Source organism: Oreochromis aureus, linkage group 7, assembly GCF_013358895.1.
Source record: "Oreochromis aureus strain Israel breed Guangdong linkage group 7, ZZ_aureus, whole genome shotgun sequence".
NCBI classification, from domain to species: Eukaryota; Metazoa; Chordata; class Actinopteri; order Cichliformes; family Cichlidae; genus Oreochromis; species Oreochromis aureus.
The window spans coordinates 52,247,296-52,269,155 of NC_052948.1; the positions used below are offsets into that span (position 1 = coordinate 52,247,296).

General features: G+C 39.0%; 1 protein-coding gene across 1 annotated transcript; it reads left to right on the forward strand.

Annotated features, from left to right (window-relative positions):
- Positions 1-10,124: 10,124 nt before the first annotated feature.
- trappc13 (trafficking protein particle complex 13) lies at positions 10,125-20,323 on the forward strand. Its single transcript, XM_031727275.2, has 13 exons — positions 10,125-10,253; positions 11,935-12,003; positions 15,739-15,838; positions 15,932-16,016; positions 16,098-16,225; positions 16,324-16,396; positions 16,720-16,764; positions 17,088-17,105; positions 18,974-19,107; positions 19,187-19,385; positions 19,487-19,587; positions 19,706-19,853; positions 19,940-20,323. The coding sequence occupies exons 1-13, from the start codon at positions 10,208-10,210 to the stop codon at positions 20,045-20,047; spliced, it is 1,254 nt and encodes a 417-aa protein (XP_031583135.1). The 5' UTR covers positions 10,125-10,207; the 3' UTR covers positions 20,048-20,323.
- Positions 20,324-21,860: the final 1,537 nt, after the last annotated feature.

Consider the following 21,860-nt stretch of genomic DNA (forward strand, 5'->3'; position numbering starts at 1 on the left):
CAGTAAGAGAGCCTGAAGAATTTGTCCTGAGAAAATGGAGCAGTGAAGCACTAACAATGAAGGTCTAGAATCAGGGCTATCTTTAATTATATCCATGGCAATGTGACCGGTTTGACCAACAGTCTTAGTTTTTGGAGTATCGCTAATAGGAAGCAGGGCTGTGTTTGACTTCATCACGAAAGCTGGAACAAGTTTTTTTTCACCACAACAATGAAGAACAGCCTAAAGGGACAAGAGAGGAAGACTGAATTAGTTAAAAAAATGCTTCCAGATAAATCCGTGAGCCATAAAAACAACTTCCACCACCATGACTGCGGTCCAGATGGAAATATCCATCTTGGAGACTTGGACACTTTGGGCACTTGTTCTTCTGAATGAGACTTGACAGCGAGGGGCAACTCCGAGAGACAGCAAACACTGCACGCGCATGCAACAATTACCAAGTCGGATCAAATAAGACTTGAAAATGTAAGCTGCTCAAAAAATTAAAGTAACACTTTTTAATCAGAGTATAGCATTAAGACAGTACATAAGTAGCAGAGGGGGTTGTTGTTTCAGCTGCTTTTGGAGTTAATGAAACAGCTGCACTAAAGGGGCAACAATGAGACAATCCCCAAAACAGAAATGGTTTTACAGGCGGAAGCCACTGAAGTTTTTTTCCTTTTCATTTTTTCCAACAGTTTTTTCTCTAGTTTTGCATTTGGCTAGGGTCAGTGTCACTATGGGTAGCATGAGGCGATACCTGGACCCTACAGGGGTTGCACAGGTAGTCCTACTCCTCCAGGATGGCACATGAATATATGCCACTGCCAGAAAGTTTGCCGTCTTTTTTACTTTTTTACTTTGATTTCTGAGGTGTCTTTGAAGTCAACCCTCCCTAGTTTGATTATTTTCTTTCCCATCAAACTGTCATGGGCTTGTTGTGTGGCAGTCAGAGAGAGGACCAAAACTAAGGCTACGTTCACACTGCAGGTCTTAATGCTCATTTCCGATTTTTTGATCAAATCCGATTTTTTTGTCTGCTTGTTCACACTACACATAAAATGCAACATCAAACGCTCTCCAGTGTGAACGCTCAAAGCGGCCCGCATGCGCAAAAGAAGACGTCACACACAACTCGCTCTGTTCAGACCCAGAGCAAACAATATTGTTTGACTGATTGCCCTTAATATAAAGACTTCGGACTTTATGTTTCCAGATTTTTGCTTTAAGTTATTTTGTTATTTACATAATAATGTAGATGACCTAATAATGATCCTTTTTGCTGTTTTAGAGGAGCGGTGCTTCAAAGGATAGTTGCAGATTTCTGTCAGAATCTGCAGAAAATACAGTAAAAATAAAATGTTCACATTTCTCCAATGTTGTCTTCCCAACAGTTTCACCGGATGGTAGGAAATCGTTCGCGATGTCCTATCGGGCGCTTCTCCGGCGCTGATAATTGGCGTCTGTCTTGTGTCAGTGACGTAAAAGACGGATTTAATGCGACTTGACCGTTCACACAGCAGTCGCTTTCTAAAACATCGGATACGTATCGGATTCAGTACCACATACGAAAGTGACCCAGATCGGATTTGAAAATATCGGATTCGTGCCGTTCACACTGTCATACCAAGATCGGATACGGGTCGCATAGGGGCGAAAAAATCGGATTTGATGCGCTTTCGCCTGCAGTGTGAACGTAGCCTTAAGGACCTGGCAGACAGGCTTAACTTAAGGCACAGGCTTGGTTGCAGGCAAATGGCTGATTGAACAATATAAGAAGCAGAGCTGAACTGGAGTAAACTAACTGAAACCACAAACCCTGACTAACAGACATGACAAGGAACAGATGAAAACTAAGGACCTAATTACACAGGATCACGAGAGGATGGGCAACAGGTGGAAAACACAGCTGAAACAAAATCTGACTAACCAAACAGAGGAAGCAAAATTAAACGTAACGCACACAAGACTAGGGACTGTCAAAATAAAACAGGAAGTGACAAGCACACAGAGAGTCATGTGACATGTCAAGACATGTAAGCTTGACACTTGGAAACAGATGACAGACCAGGGAGAGAAAACAGACTGGAGCAGGTCCATAACAGCATAGAAATCTACCATGATTTTGTTTTTCCTCATTGAGATCTGCTTTCTTTATCATAAAGTGCATTTGTGTGTTTTGCAGCACTGCAAACACACAAATACCCTCCAAGCACACGCCCGACTGTGCAGCACATCAATTGTTAACTGAGCAAGTAGAAGGAGAACAACTGTTCTAACTGTTCTTCCATGAAATCTATTTTTAATATGCCTGTTTAACCCAGTTGGTCACAAACTGTGGGGCAGGCCCCACTGGTGGGTTAGATGGGGCACACATAAGGAGGCAAAAAATATTAAATAAAATTAATTCAATTTGAAGGGGAAATAAACCAACAAGGATTTATTTATGTAAACCTCAGTTTGGATCATTTTTATTATAAATGGTCGAGTAGCATTAGGAGTAAGATTTTGACATCTGGAGTGGGGCGTGCGTCTTCTTGTTTTAGTCTTCTATTTGATAAATGTCCAGATTTTCTGCAGTAAATATTAAAATCACATGCTAAGAGACTGTCATGGTGTCACGCTTAGTTAAAAGCATTACCCGAAAAGGCTTTTTCTCTATTAAATATTGTAATCTGGCACAAAAACACACTGCATGTCAGATATTCTTATTATCATCAGCATGAAATGGGTGTGAAAATAAAGCAGCTTTTGACTGAGTCATCAGCTTCGTGCTTTTTAGGTAGTGTAATGTGGGAGACTCTTGGCTGCTTTGCAAAATGTGACATTCCCACCTGGTATGCTGATAATTCATGCACAGAGGAGCTCGGGAGCAGCATAAGAGGGAACATGTATAAAGTAAAAACAAATACAGATGATGGTGGCAGTAGTTTTCCCAATGAAGAACAAGACATATTTTAACACAATTACTGAATAAAATAAGCATACCAATACAGGAATCTGATCCCTTTGCATTATTCTTCTCAAGTCTTTGAAAGACAGAGTGTGTCCATGGTCACTGTGGACTGTGAATGGCAAGCAGAAGGAGTAGCTCCTCTGTTTGTGTAGCAAAACAGCATACATGTAGTTTCTTTTGAAGCATGTACACTCAGTTTGGCTCAGAATTAACTTCAGTCCTTTGGGAGCCATCTGTCCACCGAGGATCAGTTTTCTGCACAAAGTCCAGCTGAAGTAATCCATAACCCAGTTCCCGTCTCCTGGGGGAGTCAGGTCAGAGACGAGCAGAGACAGCAGCAGCAGCAGCCAGGGCCTCATTGTGCCGAAAATAAGTGCTGGAAGGCAGCCTGAAGCCAGCAGTTATGCTTTTATCTTTACTGCATTTCTCTACTTTGTGTATGCAAAACGCAGAGCAAATAAAAGGTTCTGTTCTGTCTCTAACAATAGGCTGTAATTACACAAAGGCATGTTTTCATCATCTCACACTTGTAGAAGTCTCAGGTTATTAAACCTTAGTGGAAACTGTAAGCAGTTCTGTAGTTTCACAAATAAAGTGGCGCTTGCTATTTTTGCATGATATGCACTCAGATAGATGTAATACTCTTTGTTATATGTATTGTTATATCTACCACATTGCAGCAATAGAGGCCTGAGGATAAGTCTGTTATTCTAGATTTCTTCCAGTGTTCAAAGCCCACTGTGAAGTAAACCTACTGTTTATTTGTCTGCATCCAAAGACCCGATAGAACTAATTCCTGTACAGTCCCAGCCTACATTATTCTCCTACTTTCATTATTTCATCATTCTACTTTTGGACTAGACTGAAATGTTAAGTGGATCTTGTGATTGTTATTGCATTATTGTTGTTTAGTTTACATTTTTCACATAAAAAAGGCTGAAAAAGCTTTTTTTGTATGTGCCACTTTGGACTCGGATAGTGAAACCATCACACCTGGTGCTTCTAATCTTTAAAAGCATGCAGTACATTACCTCATGTTCATGTCTTTTCATCTTTTTGCATATTATCAGACTTTGTCTGTAAGACACGCACAGCTCAGGTGAGCAGCTACAGTAACAGCTCATTATTGTCACCTGTCCTTCACTGAATCAGCAGGTAAGAACTGGGTCTTTATTTGATTTGTTTAAGAAACTGCAGAGGATAGCTTATTTTGGTACCTAAATTGAAAGCACTTGAGCATTTTTAAATGTATAAAGTTAAAACAGTTAAAACATTCCTGGCTGTCATATCAGAGATAAAGAAATAGGCGTAAGTAAAGAGATATATCATAGAGACTCAGAGTGCAATAAAGAACTACAGTTAGAATAACTGTCAAACTTAATAAAACAAGAAGCAGTCAGCGCACAATCCTCCACCAAGGCATTCACTGGGCAGCTTTCACATTTAAGGGAATAGTACTGTGTTATGTGTATATTAAGGGGTTTTTTTTCTTTGTTCTTTTTAAATGTATTTTAAGAAGGTTTTGTTATTGTTTTATTGAAATTTAAGTAGTGTTAAGTAAGTTTTTTTCAAAGTTATGTTCAAACAGTTATTGTGAAAAGAAAAAAAATATTAAGTTAGACTTGGCTCCATCAATATAAGGTCACATAGATGTGCAAATTTTGTTCCACTTAGGGTTAGGTTTATTTTTTCTCTTGTAAGCTAGTAAGGGAGAACAGTCTTTATTTTGTTTATATTGATAAAATAAAAAGAAATTTGAATAATAGAATTAGTATTGAATAGTAGAGCATCAGTCATGATGTTAGTCACAATGAATAAAGATGCAAAAAGTCTAGATTAATCCACTCCATAATACCAACCATGCCCCCAAAACGTACAGTGTATCTACGATGTTTAACGAGGAAATGTTTCTTTGTTTTTCTGCAAAATTACCATCAAATTGCACACTACTAAAATGTCATTGCATAATGCTTCAGTTTACTTAGAGTATAATATTTTATTAGGTTCCTGTAAAAACTTGACCTATTTCTGGTGTGTCTATCTTTAACTATGTGTAGGCAAATATAATTACATTCTAATTTCAAATAAAATACATTGAAATTCTGTTTAATTACAGGGGAATTATGGCCTTGGTCATGGGACATATTGTGAAGTGTTAAAGTCTTACCAAGTTTTTGATTACAAGCTTAATTTGTTTAAAAAACATATTTAGGAACAAAAATGAAATATAAAGAATGAAATGTAAAGGATCAAAGTGTATACTCCCCACATATGTGGGATGTTAGATAATGAGATGCTCAGAATTTAAGCAATATGTCTGTCTCATTTCAAATTTCAGCCTCCACTCAGCCTCCTGACTAATCACACCTTTGGAAAAATGGGCAATATCACCACTGCGTGTCAATTGAGCAACTACAGCAAGAGGAACGTTCGAGTGTTCATCACAGAAAAGGCTGTGGAGATTGATGCCTTCATCGTTTCCCAGTCTGGTGAAGATGCCGATAAGGAGAAGACCCCCTCCGTGGTGAAGTTCACCTTCAAGAAAGACATCGACTGCATCCGTGTGCTGGCATCCGAGACCAAGGAGGTGCCCTGGAGCCCTCAGCACTTTCTGTCTGTCCTCGTGGAGGATGAAGATGATGAAAAGATTTGTTCTAAACAAATCATTCTAAGCAAGATGTTGAGCGCTCCGGTCGCCGTGCTGCTCTATGACGTGTAGAGCTCTATTCATTACCGTCTGCACGCATACAGATAATGGCTTAAATGCAGAATTGTCATGTTGTTGTCACAAGAAAGTCAAATTGAATAAAGAAAATATCAAATTCTGCTGTTAACACGTCTCTTGTGATGCCTTCAATAAAAATGCCGCTCAGCTTCATACTCTTCTGGCCTTTTGTCATTGCAAAGTAAGATGAGCTCATTTTGTGTCAGTCTGCTTGCATGACTGGTCCTCTGTGATCATCTGCTTCAGTCCAAGCCGCAGGATTGTTTCTACACTCCAAAGGCTTTATTCATTTTAGAAACCCATGCTAATTAAAATGGCATGTCGCACACTCTGTCACAGTCATATTGGGGGTTTTTTTTTAATCTTTTTTTGTTTCAGTCAACAAGTTCAAGTTCTAAAAGTGCACAAATATCGACATGTTTTAGATACTGGGTGTTATAAATAACATGTTTAAGTAGCTCGTGACTATTATGCTTGATGATGCATTCATAAATCATTCTCAACTTGGAGACTTTAATTATTGTGCTTTTGATTTGCTGCAAAGAGAAAACAAAAGTGAGTTTAAATTGTATTGCAACTGATTCGACATCAGTTAATTTGAGTAAAGTGTTCACTGAAAAAACTGAAATAAGTTCTCAGCTGTGCAGAAGTAATTCCCAAAATGTAGTTCCTTCCCTCCCTCTCGCTCTGCCCTTCTCTTTACCTGGCAGGTTGAAGGCGTGGTTACAGTATCTGCCTCCTAGTATCAGCTGCCACACCTGTTTTCATCATCTCATTGCTGCTTTGTACTGTCTCTTACCTCCATTTTCTCCTTAATTGCTGTTACTCCTATTATGGTCATCACTTTACCTGTGTGTAAAGTAGACTTTCCGTCTACTTTTTCTATTTTTTGTCCTTTTTTCCTAGTTTCTCTCTGGTGTGTGTGGCAGTCAGGGTGCCGTTGTCTATCCTGTGGAGGTCTGTGTGTCCCTCCATGGATATGCCTCTCCAGACAATCACTGATCCCAACACCAAACCGGTCATGCTGAATAATGTTATTGGCAGCATAACGTTCTCCACGGCTTCAACAGAGTCTTGCAAGTCTGTCACGTGTTCAGGTCGAACCTGCTCTCATCTGTGAAAAGCACAGGGCACCAGTGGTGGACCTGCCAATTCTGGTATTCTGTGGTAAATGCCGGTCAGACTTCACGGTGCCCGGCAGTGAGCACAGGGCCCAGAAGAGGAAGGGGGCTCTCAGACCACCCTCATGAAGTCTGGTTGTGATTGTTTTGTCAGAGAGATTCACACCACTGTCCTTCACATGAGATCATTTCGTAGCTCGCGCAGAGCTCATTCTGTTCCTTCTTGTGCAAAGGAGCAGATATCACTCCTGCTGATGGGTTAAGGACCTTCTATCCAGCAGTGTCCTAGAGTAACTGCCTGTCTCCTGGAATCTTCTCCATGCTTTTGAGACTGTTAGGAGACACATCAAAACTTCTGGCTATTCTGTACTGATCTGGCATCCTGAAGGAGTTGGACTACCTGTGCAGGTATCTCCTCAATCTACAAGTATTAACACTGATCCTAGCCAAAAATAAATAAATAAATAAAAATCAGAAAATATGAGGAGGGGAAAAATGTCAGTGACCTCCACCTGTAAACCCATTCCTGTTTTGGGGGGTGTCTCATTTCACTCTGATTAAAAAAAGTGTTCCCTTCATTTTTTCGATCACTATACTTTCCTGTTACAGGTCTCACTCACAGTGGGGTCTCCTTTACCAAAGAGTCCTCAGTCTGGCCCCTGTAAATAATCCTACTTTTGCTTACCAACTCCGAGTTCTTGTTGAAGTTCTCGTGTTCCTAATAAAGACTATTAAACTTGTGACTGTGTCCAGGTCTTGATGTTCTGGCCTTAATGACTATGGATAACTTGAAAAGTGGTGGTTCATCCAAAATCTTGTGTTTGCGTGCAAAAACTAAAGTTCTGTGTCAGTGAACAGTTTATTGAGCTCAAAATGACAACTTAATTTGAAATTATGTGAAGCAGATCAAATTGGTATGGTCTTTGGTCAGAATAACAGCTGATTTGAAGTGTGTCTTCATCTTTAATTTCCTTGCCTGACGTGATTTCACTGACACTGAACGGCCACTGCATCAAAGTCTGTTCTGTATCAACGTGAATACAACTCAGCTGCTTTTATGTCAATAGCACAAGGTCTTGCAAAACACTTGCTTTTGCATGAATTGTGATGGTGGAGAGCATTTTTGGTCACACAACTAGAGTAAAAGAAAAATTACTGCAGAGAAGAAAACGTGTAACACCAAATAGCGCATAGTGTGCAAAATGAGCCTAATAACAAAACAGTGCTGAGAATTGTTCGATATCCTTTCACTTCTGTGCCTTATTCTGTTTTCTGTTTCCACCACAAGTGTTGCCATGATCACAAACTGTTGTAGCTTTGTCACGCTAAGGCTCTTTAAATATGTTTTGCAATATTCATAACTAACAGCAGTACACTTGGCAAGTTTGATAACTATGGGGAGTATTACTGTGCATGTGAAGATTTACACAGTGAAAGGATGCTGGCATGTTTTGATCTATTCAATCATTCTGTGGATTGTGGTGAAAATGGAGGCAATATACAAGGAAAATGTATTCAAATTTGTCACCCTTGCGCTTAGTCATTCATGTTATCTTGTGTCCGTGGGAACTCCACATGACATAAACCCTATATATACACCGATCAAGGATAACATTATGACCAGAGGCCTAATATTGTGTTGGCCCACTGATATGCTGCCAAAACACACCCCACCCATCGAGACAAGGACTCCACTAGATCCCTGAAGGTGTGCTGTGGTATCTGGCACCAAGATTTTAGCAGCACATCCTTTAAGAGGTGGGGCTTCCAGGGATCAGACTTCTTTGCCCAGCACATCCAACAGATGCTCAATTGGACTGAGATCTGAGGAATTTGGAGGCCCAGTCAACACCTCAAACTCATTGTTGTGCTCCTCAAACCATTCATTTTTGCTTCGTGGCAAGGCACTGTATCCTGCTGACAGTGGGCACAGCCATCAGGGAATACTGTAATCCATGAAAGGGTGTACATGGTCTTCAGTAAGGCTTAGGTAGGTGGAACTTGTCAAAGTAACATCTACATGGATGGCAGCACCCAAGGTTTCCCAGCAGAACATTGTCTAAAGCATTCTTCTAACATAGGGGATCCTGGTGCCAGTATTCACCTTGTCAAATCCTTAGGTTTGCTCATTTTTCCTGCTTCTTAACTCATCAGCTGTGAGAACAAAATATCCACTTGTACCACAATATATCCCACAAACTAACAGGTGCCATGATCAAGAGATCATCAGTGTCATTCACTTCTGTCTGTGGTCACAATGTTATGCCTGATCGATGTATATATGCTACATAACCATTATCAGTGAGAAACTGCACAGTAAATGCTCATGCATTCACTTGATGACAGCACAGTGCCTTCTTTTTTTAGGAGGAAAACTGCCTAAATCTCATATCATCTTGTTTGACACTGGAATTGTTGCTCTATAAATCAGAATGCTGACAAATTTGTAGCTTTTCTGTAGCTCAGCTTCTCCATTAGCTGCATGCAGATGAAAACACTGGTGCTGCTTACAAGCCGTGGCTGTGGAAGCAAAACTAACAAATTTCCTGTGTGTGCACAATGGGCTGGTTGTGTTCAGAATCTCACCAAAAAGTGACTTGCAATACCCAGAAGCAGCAAAAGTTTCTTTATAATTCTAAAGGTCTTGTATTTTCTAGTTTTTATTGTAGCTCAATAATTCAGATTTAACTTTCTAATAATTGTCTTATTTTTTATTATTATTTTACAGACTTTTAATCAAACAAATATTTTTAATAAATTGCAGTTGCAATTTTATATCATTGTGACTGAAGCCACTGAGACAGATCCACAAAATGACAACTACCACATGTGTAGATTGAGAGAGACACATTTCTTCTCCTTCCTTGCAAAAAGAAAAGAAAAAGAAAACAAATTGAACAGAAGAAATTCATACAAAAAATAACCAACATAAGCAACAGAACATGAACAGATGCTGTTATCAGCTCTAAAATGTTAGGGACTAGGTATTGGATCACAAGTATCCGTGTTACAGTCCGTATAAGCCGTGTTAGAGTTATAGTGCAGAGCCTTTCGCTATTTCAACACTGCAGAGGTTATGGCCCAATGTAATGCCTCTTCTCACCGCTAGATGTCAGTGACGTTTACCATTTATATCAAGTTTTATCTATTTATTCGCGGTTTGGATAAGTTTTATTATTATTTAATATAAATTATAAATAATATAAATTAAACTGACTAAAGTACAACTTAATATCAACGGTGACGAAAAGAAAAGAAAAGATTCTCTGTTGTTGTAACGCCCATCTCGGACTATTGGAGGCAGTATAACATGTCAGGTGCGTCCATCCTGTCCCCAAATGACATGACGAAGAAGAAACTGCCTGTCACACAAGCAGCTAGCAGAGTGGCTATCACCCTGATTAGGCTGTTTTCACTGTCAAAATGGATGTAAATCAGGCGAAACAGGAGCACCTGCTTGCATTAAAAGGTATTTTACTGTTAACATATATGTTGTGACTACATAGGTTGTCTTCATGGTTAGATGTGTTAGTGTATCGCGCTGTTGTCATTTGCTGCTGCTTCAAGTTGCTAGTAGCGCTAGCTAATGCAATATCATGCATTTACTTTTGTGAAGGTGTAAACAAGGCTGATGGCCAGTGGTGCGACTTTAAAGACTTTTCTTTTCGTTTGGGGTGTTGTGGCAAAAAGTGATTGCCTGCCAAAAACTGATTTCCAATATTTCTGTGTATTTTTTATGTGTAATATCTTTACGTATGTTGGTAAATAGACTTTGGTGAACAGGGTTTACAAAGGGGTTATATATAGAATTAAAAAATTATCTGTTTTTCAAGTATCTTTATAACTCTGTGTTATTGTACTTACATTATAACCAATCCGATCCTTTATCCCCACTTAAAATATTTTTACAGAATTATTGTAATATTTGCTGCCATTTCTGCTGTCCTCTTGGCCAACTTACTCTTACAAAAGACATTTTTAATGTTAACGAGATTTTTTTTAACTGCATAAATAAAGGTTATATAAAAGTCACTGCCAAAAACTGATTGCAGCTTCTACCTTGGTACACGAATGTTGTTTGTGGCTCAAGATGACTTTATGTCATCCATGGGGGATGCATTTGACATATGTTTCACATATTATAGCCCAACAAGTTACTTATAGCAGTTTAAATACGAGCAATCAGTTTTTGGCAAATACCGAAAATCAGTTTTTGGCAGGCAATCACTTTTTGGCACAACAGGGGCGCTTAAAACATATATTAAAGACCCTGTTTAGCAAAGTGTAGCTTAAAGGAACTGTGTCATAATGTAAGCTAACTATCTCTTGTGCTCTTAGTTGTTGTAGCTCGTTTATTTATTGCATTAATTCGTTTTTTGTTTGTTTGCTTGGGTTGGCCTTTTTTTTCTCGAGGTAACATTTTTTTGCTTCTAGCTGCTCTAATCTGAATCTGACTCAAAGAAGCAACTCTGGGAAGTTAAAGTGTTCATTTCCCTGTTTCTTTTTGTTAACTTTCAGCTCACCACCCACAAAAAGAAATTCTGAGCATAAGTGATATCCTGCAAACTGCAGGATATCATTAATATCGTTAGTCAGAATACTAACGGTATTACTACAACTACAGGTTTTATGCAGTAGTGAAGGGAAGATTTTATTCACTGTTTTTAGAGCACTTCATGGACCCGCTCTTTGTGTGAGGACTGCAGAGTATTTTATCTGTTAGACAGTTACCATTTTTAACAGTGAACAGCATGTAAGAAATGCATCTTACAAGAGTTTTGAGACTATTAAGCAAACTTCTGGAACTTTGGGCTTACTGCATTTACCTAGAGAGGGAGTTGTAAAAGTTGCATTCAGATAAGGTACCATATATTTGTCCTTCACATGGTACATAGAAAACCTGTATAATTTGTGTGTTTTAATTTTTTTTATGCCATAACAATTAAAATGTCAGACTACAACTTTCCCACTCAGAACTACTCTTTGTCAGCAGATTCATTCTTTGTTAAAATAATCTTTAGATACACCCCTGCTCTGGGTGATTTCAGTAACTGGTAAGCATTCATTCTTGAATGCAGGCTCCTGAATCCATGTGAAAATATCAGCTTGGTCACTAATTGGCTGCTAACCAGTGTCACTTTACTTTACAGTGATGCGCTTAACGAAGCCCACTCTCTTCACAAACCTGCCGGCGACGTGTGAGGATCGAGATCTGCCAGGTGAGCCTGTTTAAACTTGCAGACAGAGTTCCACCCTCCGAGCCTGAATTGAATTTCACTCCGTATTCTTTAGCAGAGCTGTAGCAAACGAGAACAACAGGGGTCGGGTCTGTGAGACTGAGCATCATGATGTTATCAGGGAATCCAATTAGTTCAGTTGATGTTAACCAATCCAGTGCAGGACGTGGGATAGGAGAAAACCACAATGGCTGAGCCACTGTGAGGTCTTATACTCATGTTTATCAGGACGTAGAAGATCAAATAAGACATCAACAGTAAAACAACAGCCTTGTGTCCATGGTATAATCCCTTGCCTGTGAGGTGTTTTTTTTGTTTGTTTTGTTTTTGTAAATGTTAATTCAAGGAAGAAATCTGTTTGAAGGCTTAAAAAGCTTCCTGTTCATTAAATCTCCACCTTTTTACATGCATATACAACAATCTGAGAGATTTTTCCCAACTCCTGTAAATTCGTGATTGTGTTTGAGAAACTCACAGTCAAGAGTTGTGAAGTTGAATGCTGAATGATAAGTGGGTTTTTTTGTTTGTTTTTTTTAATGGTGTTGTTTTTCAGAGGTCCACGTCAGCATTGCACTCCACTACAGGAAATAACACAAGTATTGAGGCCAAACTTGGTCAGGCAGCTTCCTCAATTTTTTTTACACTTATTTAAACATCCTCTGTGGTTGCACCAGGAAATCCCACTCAAGTCCGCTTACAAACGAAAGCGAGATACTGTGTCTGCAATAGAATACTTGTTGGGCAAGAAAAAAATAGTTAATATTTTCATGGCATCAAACTTGTCCAAATGCTATAAAAGAGAGGTAGACGCATTAAAGTTTCTGTTGTTGTTTTATTATTCCCTATCAGCCACTGAGTTATGTTTTCTGAGTTTGCCCATACAGTGGATATAAAAAGTCTACACCGCTGTAAAAGTGCCAGGTTTTTGTGATGTTAAAAAATGAGACCACAGTCATCCAGTCCAGCTCTTTGCAGCGTCACTGTTATCCCATATTTTCTTCACTTTTTTGATGACACAGTCTTTACTGTGTTCTGTGTTATGATATATTCAGTGCCGTGGAAATTTTTTCTGTAAACGTTTGGCGACTGATAAGATCAGTGTGATGCTTTGCAAGCTCTCAGCGAAGCTGCCAACCTTTCCCTGTAGCAGGCAAATAAGTAAATGTCAGGCAAATCCTACTAGAACGCCTGAACTTTACGTGGGGGTTAATCAGTCTCTTTAATTGATGTCGAGTGTGTACCCAAGAAGACTGAACGCTGTGATCCAATAACATGAAGTAGTTTAAGGGAGTGCACACTGTTTTATTTTATTTTTTCTCCTCGAACAGATTTGTTTCCTTTTTTCAAATGATTGTGCAGGTTATAGGTCACATTAAAGGTGGGAACATTTTGAAATCATTTATTGTTGTCTAATTTTTTTTAACATCAAAACCTGGAATTTTAACAGGTGTGTGGGGTTTTTTTGTTCTGTTTTGTTTTGTTTTTTCTCCAGGGTATATCAGAAACACCTTTTGAGAATTTCACAGGCATAACACATTTTATGTAGTTAATAGGTAATTTGCTAATTATGTCAAAGTTTTGCAAAAACGTCTAAAAGGATAAAAGTGACAACCACAAGGTCAAAGGTTAGCTTTGCAGTGACATCAAAATATTCTGCTAAAATGCTTATTTAGCCAGATGTTATATTTGTCACAGTAATCTTCCTCCTTTAAAAATAAACTATGACTTCCCTACTACTTACAGAAATAGATGTCCAACCTAGACTCGTCAGCACATTTTTGATTTATATGGACTTCAGTTACCACTGCACTGCTCTGTGCTGCATTCAACCAGAAGGAACTAGAATTTTTGCTTAGCTGTTGTATGCCTCTGCCAGCGAGTCAGTAACTCATATAATAAATATAATGATGATTCTGAAGGGGTTTAATAAGAAGGTATAAACTATACTGATGTTTGGCCGATAAAGGTTTAACTAATGACAGCAGGCAGTCCTTCAAAAATGGATGTTGTTACAAAAATGCCACAAACGAATGCTTAGCACACACATCTTTAACCCAGCAGCAGAAAAGGTCTTAAAAAAATCTAGTTTAAAGAGATTTAAAGATGAATTGCATTAGTATAAAAACATTCCTTTTTCTTGAAAACTTGTTGAGTCAATTGAAAAATCAATCAGTACCTTCAGCTGACCCTTTTAGAATTAGCAGGGGACCATAACTTTAGTATATTAAGTAAAAATTTACCTCAATATTATAAACAAGTCTTTTTACAACTGCAGCTATCGCCATCTGGTGGCCTTCAGATAGAATACAGGGTTAAGGTACTTCTGCATTGGCTTCAGTGAAGTAGCGTATGTATGATGATGTCTAATGTTGACAGAAACAAATATTGGTACTCTGAATGTTTAATCTGTTTATTAAAAAACTTGAAAAAATGTTTTTGAGCATATTTTGAAGGGTCAGATACCCATGTGGAATAACGGTTGCTCAAAAAAAAAGTAATAGCATATGAAAGATCTCATCTGCTAGGCTATATTATAATAATATTGTATTATCTTACATTATACATATGGACCAACAGGCGACTGACTGTTGCCGCTATATAAATAAAATTGAATTGTAAATTTAATTGAATTATTTCTGTATCAAAATCACTTTCTAATCTAGTCATATTCTAATACACATAAATGTATTTTATAGCTGTGAAATGAAGAAACACACTCGTGTTTTGTGTAATAGTTTAGTTTAAATCTTTTTTTTTTTTCTTGTTTTTTTAATCCAATATGAACACGCACAATGCCGTGAATCACAGAGGGTCTCAGTATTACTGGTTGATCTGAGTATCAGCAAGGGACACCGAACTGAACACAAGGGCTGGATGTCCCCATTCAGAGTTGAGTCAAGTGAATATGCCAAAAAAAAACCATTGTCACAAACTGTGAGAACATCCACTGAAACCCCGAGACCCTCTGTGATCCAAGCGTGTATATACCATAATATTGATTCTCAAAAACAAGATTTCGTCTTTAGATTGTCACACTTGGAGTTGATGTGAAACTGATTTGGTTACAGTCTTAAAATGTGTTTTTCAGTCCTTTAGAAGTTATGACAGTTAAAAAAAAAGATAATAATTATGTTGTCAAGGCCCTGTACTCAGAAAATATTAATAATGTTCAGGTTAAAATCTTGCATGTCTTTATTAAATACATTAAAGTTAATGTAGAGAAAATTATTCTCAGGGCATCAGGTGGAAACCTATTATATTAAGATGTTAGAACCTGTCACAAAACTAACCACACTACATTTTATTCAGTGAATTGAACACAAGATGTTTGAGGCTGAGTTATTAGAAGGAAAGAAGGAGACGTTGAAACCTAATGGCTTTACCTTTCAGGTTCAGTCTGCTTTGAAACTTGATCTTCAAAGCGTCTTTCTTTAGCTTTGTCATTCTCCTTGCAGCAAACTGAACGCTCACTTTGTGCGGCGCTGCCTTACAGCATCAGAAGAGCATCTGCCTGTTAGATATCCACACATTATGTTTCTCCAAAGCTAATCCTGTTAGTGTGCTGGTAGAACGGTGTATATCTTATTGTTTTCATATCACTTATACTCTAGATAGTAAATCCTTAGTGAGGAATCAGATTTCATGTGCGGGAGCCAAATTCTGTACTGCGTTATACATATCCATGACACCCACCTACCCATGTTTTTGTCTCCACAGGAGACTTGTTTGGTCAGCTTATGAGGCAGGATCCCTCCACCATCAAAGGCGCAGAGACCTTAATGCTGGGAGAGATGCTCACATTACCACAGAACTTTGGGTAAAACACCAATCAGCTGTAACTCTTTAAAGTTAAAAACAGCAGCAAGTGCTTTTTTTTAAAAAAACTAGTTCTTGTCTTCACATCATACAGAAATATATTCCTCGGCGAGACCTTCTCCAGTTACATAAGCGTTCATAATGACAGCAGCCAAGTTGTTAAAGACATTCTGGTGAAGGTACTGTAAAGAAGAAATACCTGTTCAGTTCGGATTGTGCGCTTCCGTTCGCATGTAATCATTATGTGGTTCCCTATGTAGGCTGATCTACAGACGAGCTCGCAGAGGCTGAATCTCTCCGCATCAAACTCAGCAGTCGCAGAGCTCAAACCCGAATGCTGCATCGATGACGTCATTCACCACGAAGTCAAAGAAATTGGGACACACATGTGAGTGTTCCCACTCCTGAAATGTTTTCCCAACTCACCAGTAATAAAAAAATAATAATAATAATCCTGTTTGTTTGTTGCTGTTTTCACATTTCCAGCTTAGTTTGTGCAGTCAGTTACACCACCCAGCAAGGGGAGAAGCTCTATTTTAGGAAGTTCTTCAAGTTCCAGGTAAGTTATGGTTCAGTGTTCTAATTAGGAGATGGTTGTAAAGTCATGAGTAAGCTTAGAGATGAGTTGAGAAATGCCACAGAGCTACAACAGATTGGCTTCCTCTGTGTGGGTTTGGTGTCAGGCGATCTTCTGCCCTCGGTTCGAGAACCAGCTGTAGCCTCACTGCCGTTCTTTTAGATGAATTTCTCTCCCTCTGATTCCTACTTTCAGTAAAACTCCAGTTGGACTAAGCAGTACTGCATGGAAATATTATTTTCAGCTCAATGGCGGTATCTTATGAGAAAACTTCAGTGTTCAGCTTGCAATCTATTTTTAATCAGGTTTTGAAGCCGCTGGATGTGAAGACGAAGTTCTACAACGCAGAGGTAAATTAGCTGTTCTCAAGCAGCATTGCAAAGCTCTTATTTCATATCATATTTCATTTCATAGTCAGGAACATTTGCAAACGCTAATAGAGGCAGTTAGCATTAGTTAGGCCTCCATGAAAACCTGTGTGCCTCCAGGTGAATAAATGATCCTGGAGATAAGTGGTTTTCCTGGATAAAGGCATTAAGCTTTCCCCCCTTTTTTTATTCTCTCATTTTCATATCAGTAGCTTTGTGTATTGCAAATATTCATTGTCATCAACATTGGCATGTAACTCCATTTGTTTACTGTGTCTTGTCTTGTATTTTATTTTCTCCATTAGAGCGACCTCAGTTCTGTGGTAACTGTTTCTTCTGTTATCATCACTGAACATTAGCTTCTACTAATCATTTCTGGCGCTGGAGACTCTTTCTTTCTGAGCTCATACAAAGGTGCAAAGTAAAAGAATGGAAGAAAGTCTGAATATAGAAAAGATCTTCTGTCAAAAGTTTCATTACAAAAAAAAAAGTTGATTATTGTTTGTTACCCCTTGACATAAACTTCCATTCTTTTTCTTTTGCCCTCTCTTTGTTTCCTCTTCTTTCAAACTGATCCTGCACGGTGTTTGTGGTGTCACATTGTTTTGAGTGGGTACTGCATTGATTGAGGTTATCATCACAGAAGGTGCTATGATTAATCTCGTATCTATTCGTCTATATGTGAATGATTATGTGGTAACGCAAGTTCAGCGCTGCTCGTTTTTAAAGTGGACCTATTCCTCTTTACATTGTATATGTTGTTCCTATTAAACACCAGCAAAAAACCTCTGCAAAAGCACACACAACAGTAAACAGCTAATAGCAAGCGCATGTATCTACACTATGATATGAATCGTGTGATTAAAACGCACATTACTTTGCAGTGTTTTTCTGTTTGCTGGGGTTTCCTTAAGTTGCAGTCTATTTGACCTTTCAGGGCCACCATAAAGCCCGAAACGCTGCCCTAGTGCAGTCCGAGAATAAAATGTTGAGCTACAACAAGCAATTTAATAGGTCCACTTTAACTTTTGTATCACTACAATTATACTTACTAGTTAAACAACCAACAATGACAGAAGTCTTTGACTATAAGAACTGAAATGTGAGGTTTGGTTGGAGTGGCTTTACTCTGATTTCACACTAACTTCACTCAGAATGATCAAGTCACTTATGTTATGAATAACAGGCACAAACTAATCCACGCTTCCTTCTTTTTGTTTCTCACTTTACAGTCGTGGCTGCACAGACACGTTTACTGTTGTATAGACAACTGAGTGTTGCTCAACCAAAGCATCAAGTAGCTTCCTAATTAAAATAGGAAAGCAGAACATTCTCCACATTTAAGGCATCTAAAGCCAAACTGCTTGATGCTTGAGAAACTAATGTTTCACTGTGCAGCCCGTACTGTGCACTGCTGACCAACAATTGTACTAACATGTCCTCAAAGGTACACTGAGCAAACCTAATAGGATTCAGTTAAAGTTTTTCTTTTAATGCCAGTCTTCTCATTGATATTCAATATATAACTCCTATATGACCAAAGAAACGTAAAGGTTCACATTTAAATCTGTGTTAAGACACACCTCTCAGATGTCTGTAAGATTTTATTAACGACAGCATGTCTGTCGTGTCCATGCTGGCTGTGAGAAACTTCCATACGTTTGCTGGAAGAAGAAAGACAAATCTGATTGTTCTTTCTCATTTTCAGTGAGAAGAACATTAATTGGGATCTATTGTAGCATGCACTGCTTTCAAGAGCAGCACTCACAGCATCTGTGGTCTGTCTCTTCTTTTTACACAGCATCAGACGTTATATTTTTAGTATCCTTCCTCAAAGTCTCAGAGCACATTTGTGACGACTACAGGTCACAGATGTGCTCCCCGGTAAAGAAGGAGCGTGTGCTGTGAGAACCAATGAAGCAAGTGTGCTTGCTGGATCAGGAGGTTTTACCCACTTCCCGCGGGAAAAGAACCATGAGAAACTCTAACAGCCTCTGTGAGCATGTGAATATCGTTTTAAGACAAACTTTAAAATACGAGCTCATCCTTTTGAAGCTGGCACATTTGCAAAAGCCCTAACCCACCTGTTAATACCTGACATGTTGCTCAGTTCACCTTGGAGATTATGTAACTTGTTATAAAGGCTAACATCAAATAGCCTGTTAGTGTGACGCTGTGCTTCTGCGCTCAGACAGATGAAGTGTTCCTGGAAGCGCAGATCCAGAACATTACCACCTCGCCAATGTTCATGGAGAAAGTGTCTTTAGAGCCATCCATGATGTACAACGTTACAGAGCTCAACACGGTCACACAAGTAGACAAAGGGTAAAACAAACACACAAACGTGTCCTTATTTTTGATAACGTTTTAAACTCGATACTCAGCTGTAACTTTTCCTCTGCAGAGAGTCCACATTTGGGAAAATGTCCTATCTGCAGCCTATGGACACGCGGCAGTATTTGTACTGCCTGAAGCCAAAGCCGGAGTACGCAGAGAAGGCCGGCATCATCAAGGGAGTGACGGTCATAGGCAAGCTGGACATTGTATGGAAGACCAATCTTGGGGAAAGAGGGAGGCTACAGACCAGTCAGCTGCAAAGAATGGTATCTTGATCTGTTAGCTTACTGCCAAGAACAGAGGCGCTCATTTCGCTTATCCTCTTATGAATACATTTAATACAGTTTAATCCCCATGTGTCCTCCAGGCTCCAGGGTATGGAGATATTCGGCTGTCTTTAGACCTGATTCCTGACACTGTCAACCTTGAAGAACCTTTTGACATCATCTGTAAAATCACCAACTGCAGGTAGAAACCCCGAAAAACGAAATCGCCCTCATAATACAACCCTCAGTATTATTCAGTTCACTGAGGGTTTGAATTAGCCCATAATAACCAGCTTTTCTCTGCTTTTCTGATATTGCAGTGAAAGAACTATGGACCTGGTGTTAGAGATGTGTAATACTAGTTCTATCCATTGGTGTGGTATATCAGGGCGACAGCTGGGGAAACTTAGTCCTGGCGCCTTCCTCTCACTGCCCCTCACAGTCCTGTCTTCCGTCCAGGGTCTGCAGGTACGATCCAGACTTTGCAATTGACGGTGTGCTCAGATCAAAGTGCTCTTTACCGACTTACTCGTGTGTTTGCCTCTTTGTTTCAGAGCATTTCTGGTTTGAGGCTCACAGATACATTTCTGAAGAGGACGTACGAATACGACGACATTGCACAAGTGTGTGTGGTCTGCCCGTTTACGAGCAACGAGTGCTAGGAGTTTTCTTGACCTTTTTTTGCATTTTACATATGAATGGACCAACTGTGGCATTCTGCACATGACACTATCTTTTTTGCAACTTAATGGAAGAATATTGTATTTTACAATTAATTGTGAATAATATAAATCACTTTCTTTGAAAATAATGATGTAAATGTGCATAAATGTTAATAAATCCGTCATCTTTGATTTAATATTGCTTTTAAAAAAGGTGCTTCATGGCATCTGTGTTGGCTTTTGTTATTAAAACTCTTACAAAGGCACAGACATATATTTACCGACTTGATCAATGAGTTTTTTGGACATTTTTGTATTTAACTGAAAATTTCTAATTATATTTTTAATGTGTTGATTCATGTGGGAATAATCTCCAGCCTTCATCTACTTGGAGCTGCTCATTTCTTGCGCTACTAGTTATATATAAAAAAATAAATTAATTAATTAAATGTCAAGGCTAAGTTTAAAGATTTCAATATCTAAATTCATGTCACTGAATTCAATGAAAATATAAATATTCAGAATAAAAAATACACATTTTTAATGAAATGTGACATAAATTTATGTATAATTTGCTTCTCTTATATGTGTAAAGCAACAGGACACTTTCACATCTTTAAAAGTGAAAGGTCAGCCTCTCCATCTGTGTAGGAGGTTAATTGAAACACTGTCAGTGTCCAAAGAAAAACATGAGTCTTTAAGTAAGCTGATCGACAAAATTAAAAGAACTCGTTGAAAAGACATCAAATCTCAATGGGAAAAATGCTGAGTAATGTGTTAGGAATGAAAGGACGCCACATGGTATGATGGAAATAAAAAATATTAACCTATAGAGGACTTGATTTAAAGTTACCCCTCAGATGGAGCAAAACATAATGTTTGTAATAATGTCCTGGTCATGTAGGCCCAGTCAGTAGTATCAATTCCTTCATCCTCCAGGAACTGGCTGCATACCTCGCCATATGAGGACGGCACCAGAAGGAATCTAGGACCCACTGTGCTACCATAAGGTCTGTCACATGTGCCCTCATGTGTTAAAAGCACAGGGCACCAGTGGTGGACCTGCCATTTCTAGTATTCTGTGGTATATACCAATCGGGCTTCACGGTGCCAGGAAGTGAGCACAGGTAGTAGAGGATGTCAGACTCTCAGGCCACTCTCATGAAGTCTGTTTCTGATTGTTTGGTCAGACATTCACACCAATGTCCTGCTGGAGATGATTTGACTCTGTTCCTCCTAGCACAAAGGAGCAGATACCGATCCTGCTGATGAGTTCAGGACCTTCTCTGGCCCTGTCCAGCTCTCCTAGCAACAACCTGTTTCCTGGAATCTCCTCCGTGGTCTTGAGACTGTGCTGGGAGACACACAGCAAACTTTCTGGCAGTGGCACGTACTGATGTGGCATCCTGGAGAAGTTGGACTACCTGTAGGGTCCAGGTATCCCCTCACGCTACCAGTGATGACACTGTTCCTAGCAAAATGCAAAACTAGTAAAAAAAAAAAAAACAGTCAGAAAAGATGAGGAGGAAAAAAAACATTCCTGTTTTTGGGGGTATCTCATTTTTGCCCCTCTAGTTCCACTACTGTTACTTTACATTACACCAAAGTGGCTGAACCTTATTAACAACCCCCTCTCTTACTTAACTGACCACATCAGTATCCCACAAGTTCAACTGACTCGATGCTGTACTCTGATTAAAAAGTTCCCTTCATTTTTTCGATCACTATACTTTCCTGTTACAGGTCTCACTCACAGTGGGGTCTCCTTTACCAAAGAGTCCTCAGTCTGGCCCCTGTAAATAATCCTACTTTC

Excerpts from the sequence above, each read along its gene's own strand:
- trappc13 (XM_031727275.2), top strand. The coding sequence starts at position 10,208 with ATGGATGTAAATCAGGCGAAACAGGAGCACCTGCTTGCATTAAAAG. Across the intron at positions 16,226-16,323 it reads AAAGAAATTGGGACACACAT|CTTAGTTTGTGCAGTCAGTT; the intron begins GTGAGTGTTCCC and ends TCACATTTCCAG. Across the intron at positions 19,854-19,939 it reads CTTCCGTCCAGGGTCTGCAG|AGCATTTCTGGTTTGAGGCT; the intron begins GTACGATCCAGA and ends TCTTTGTTTCAG.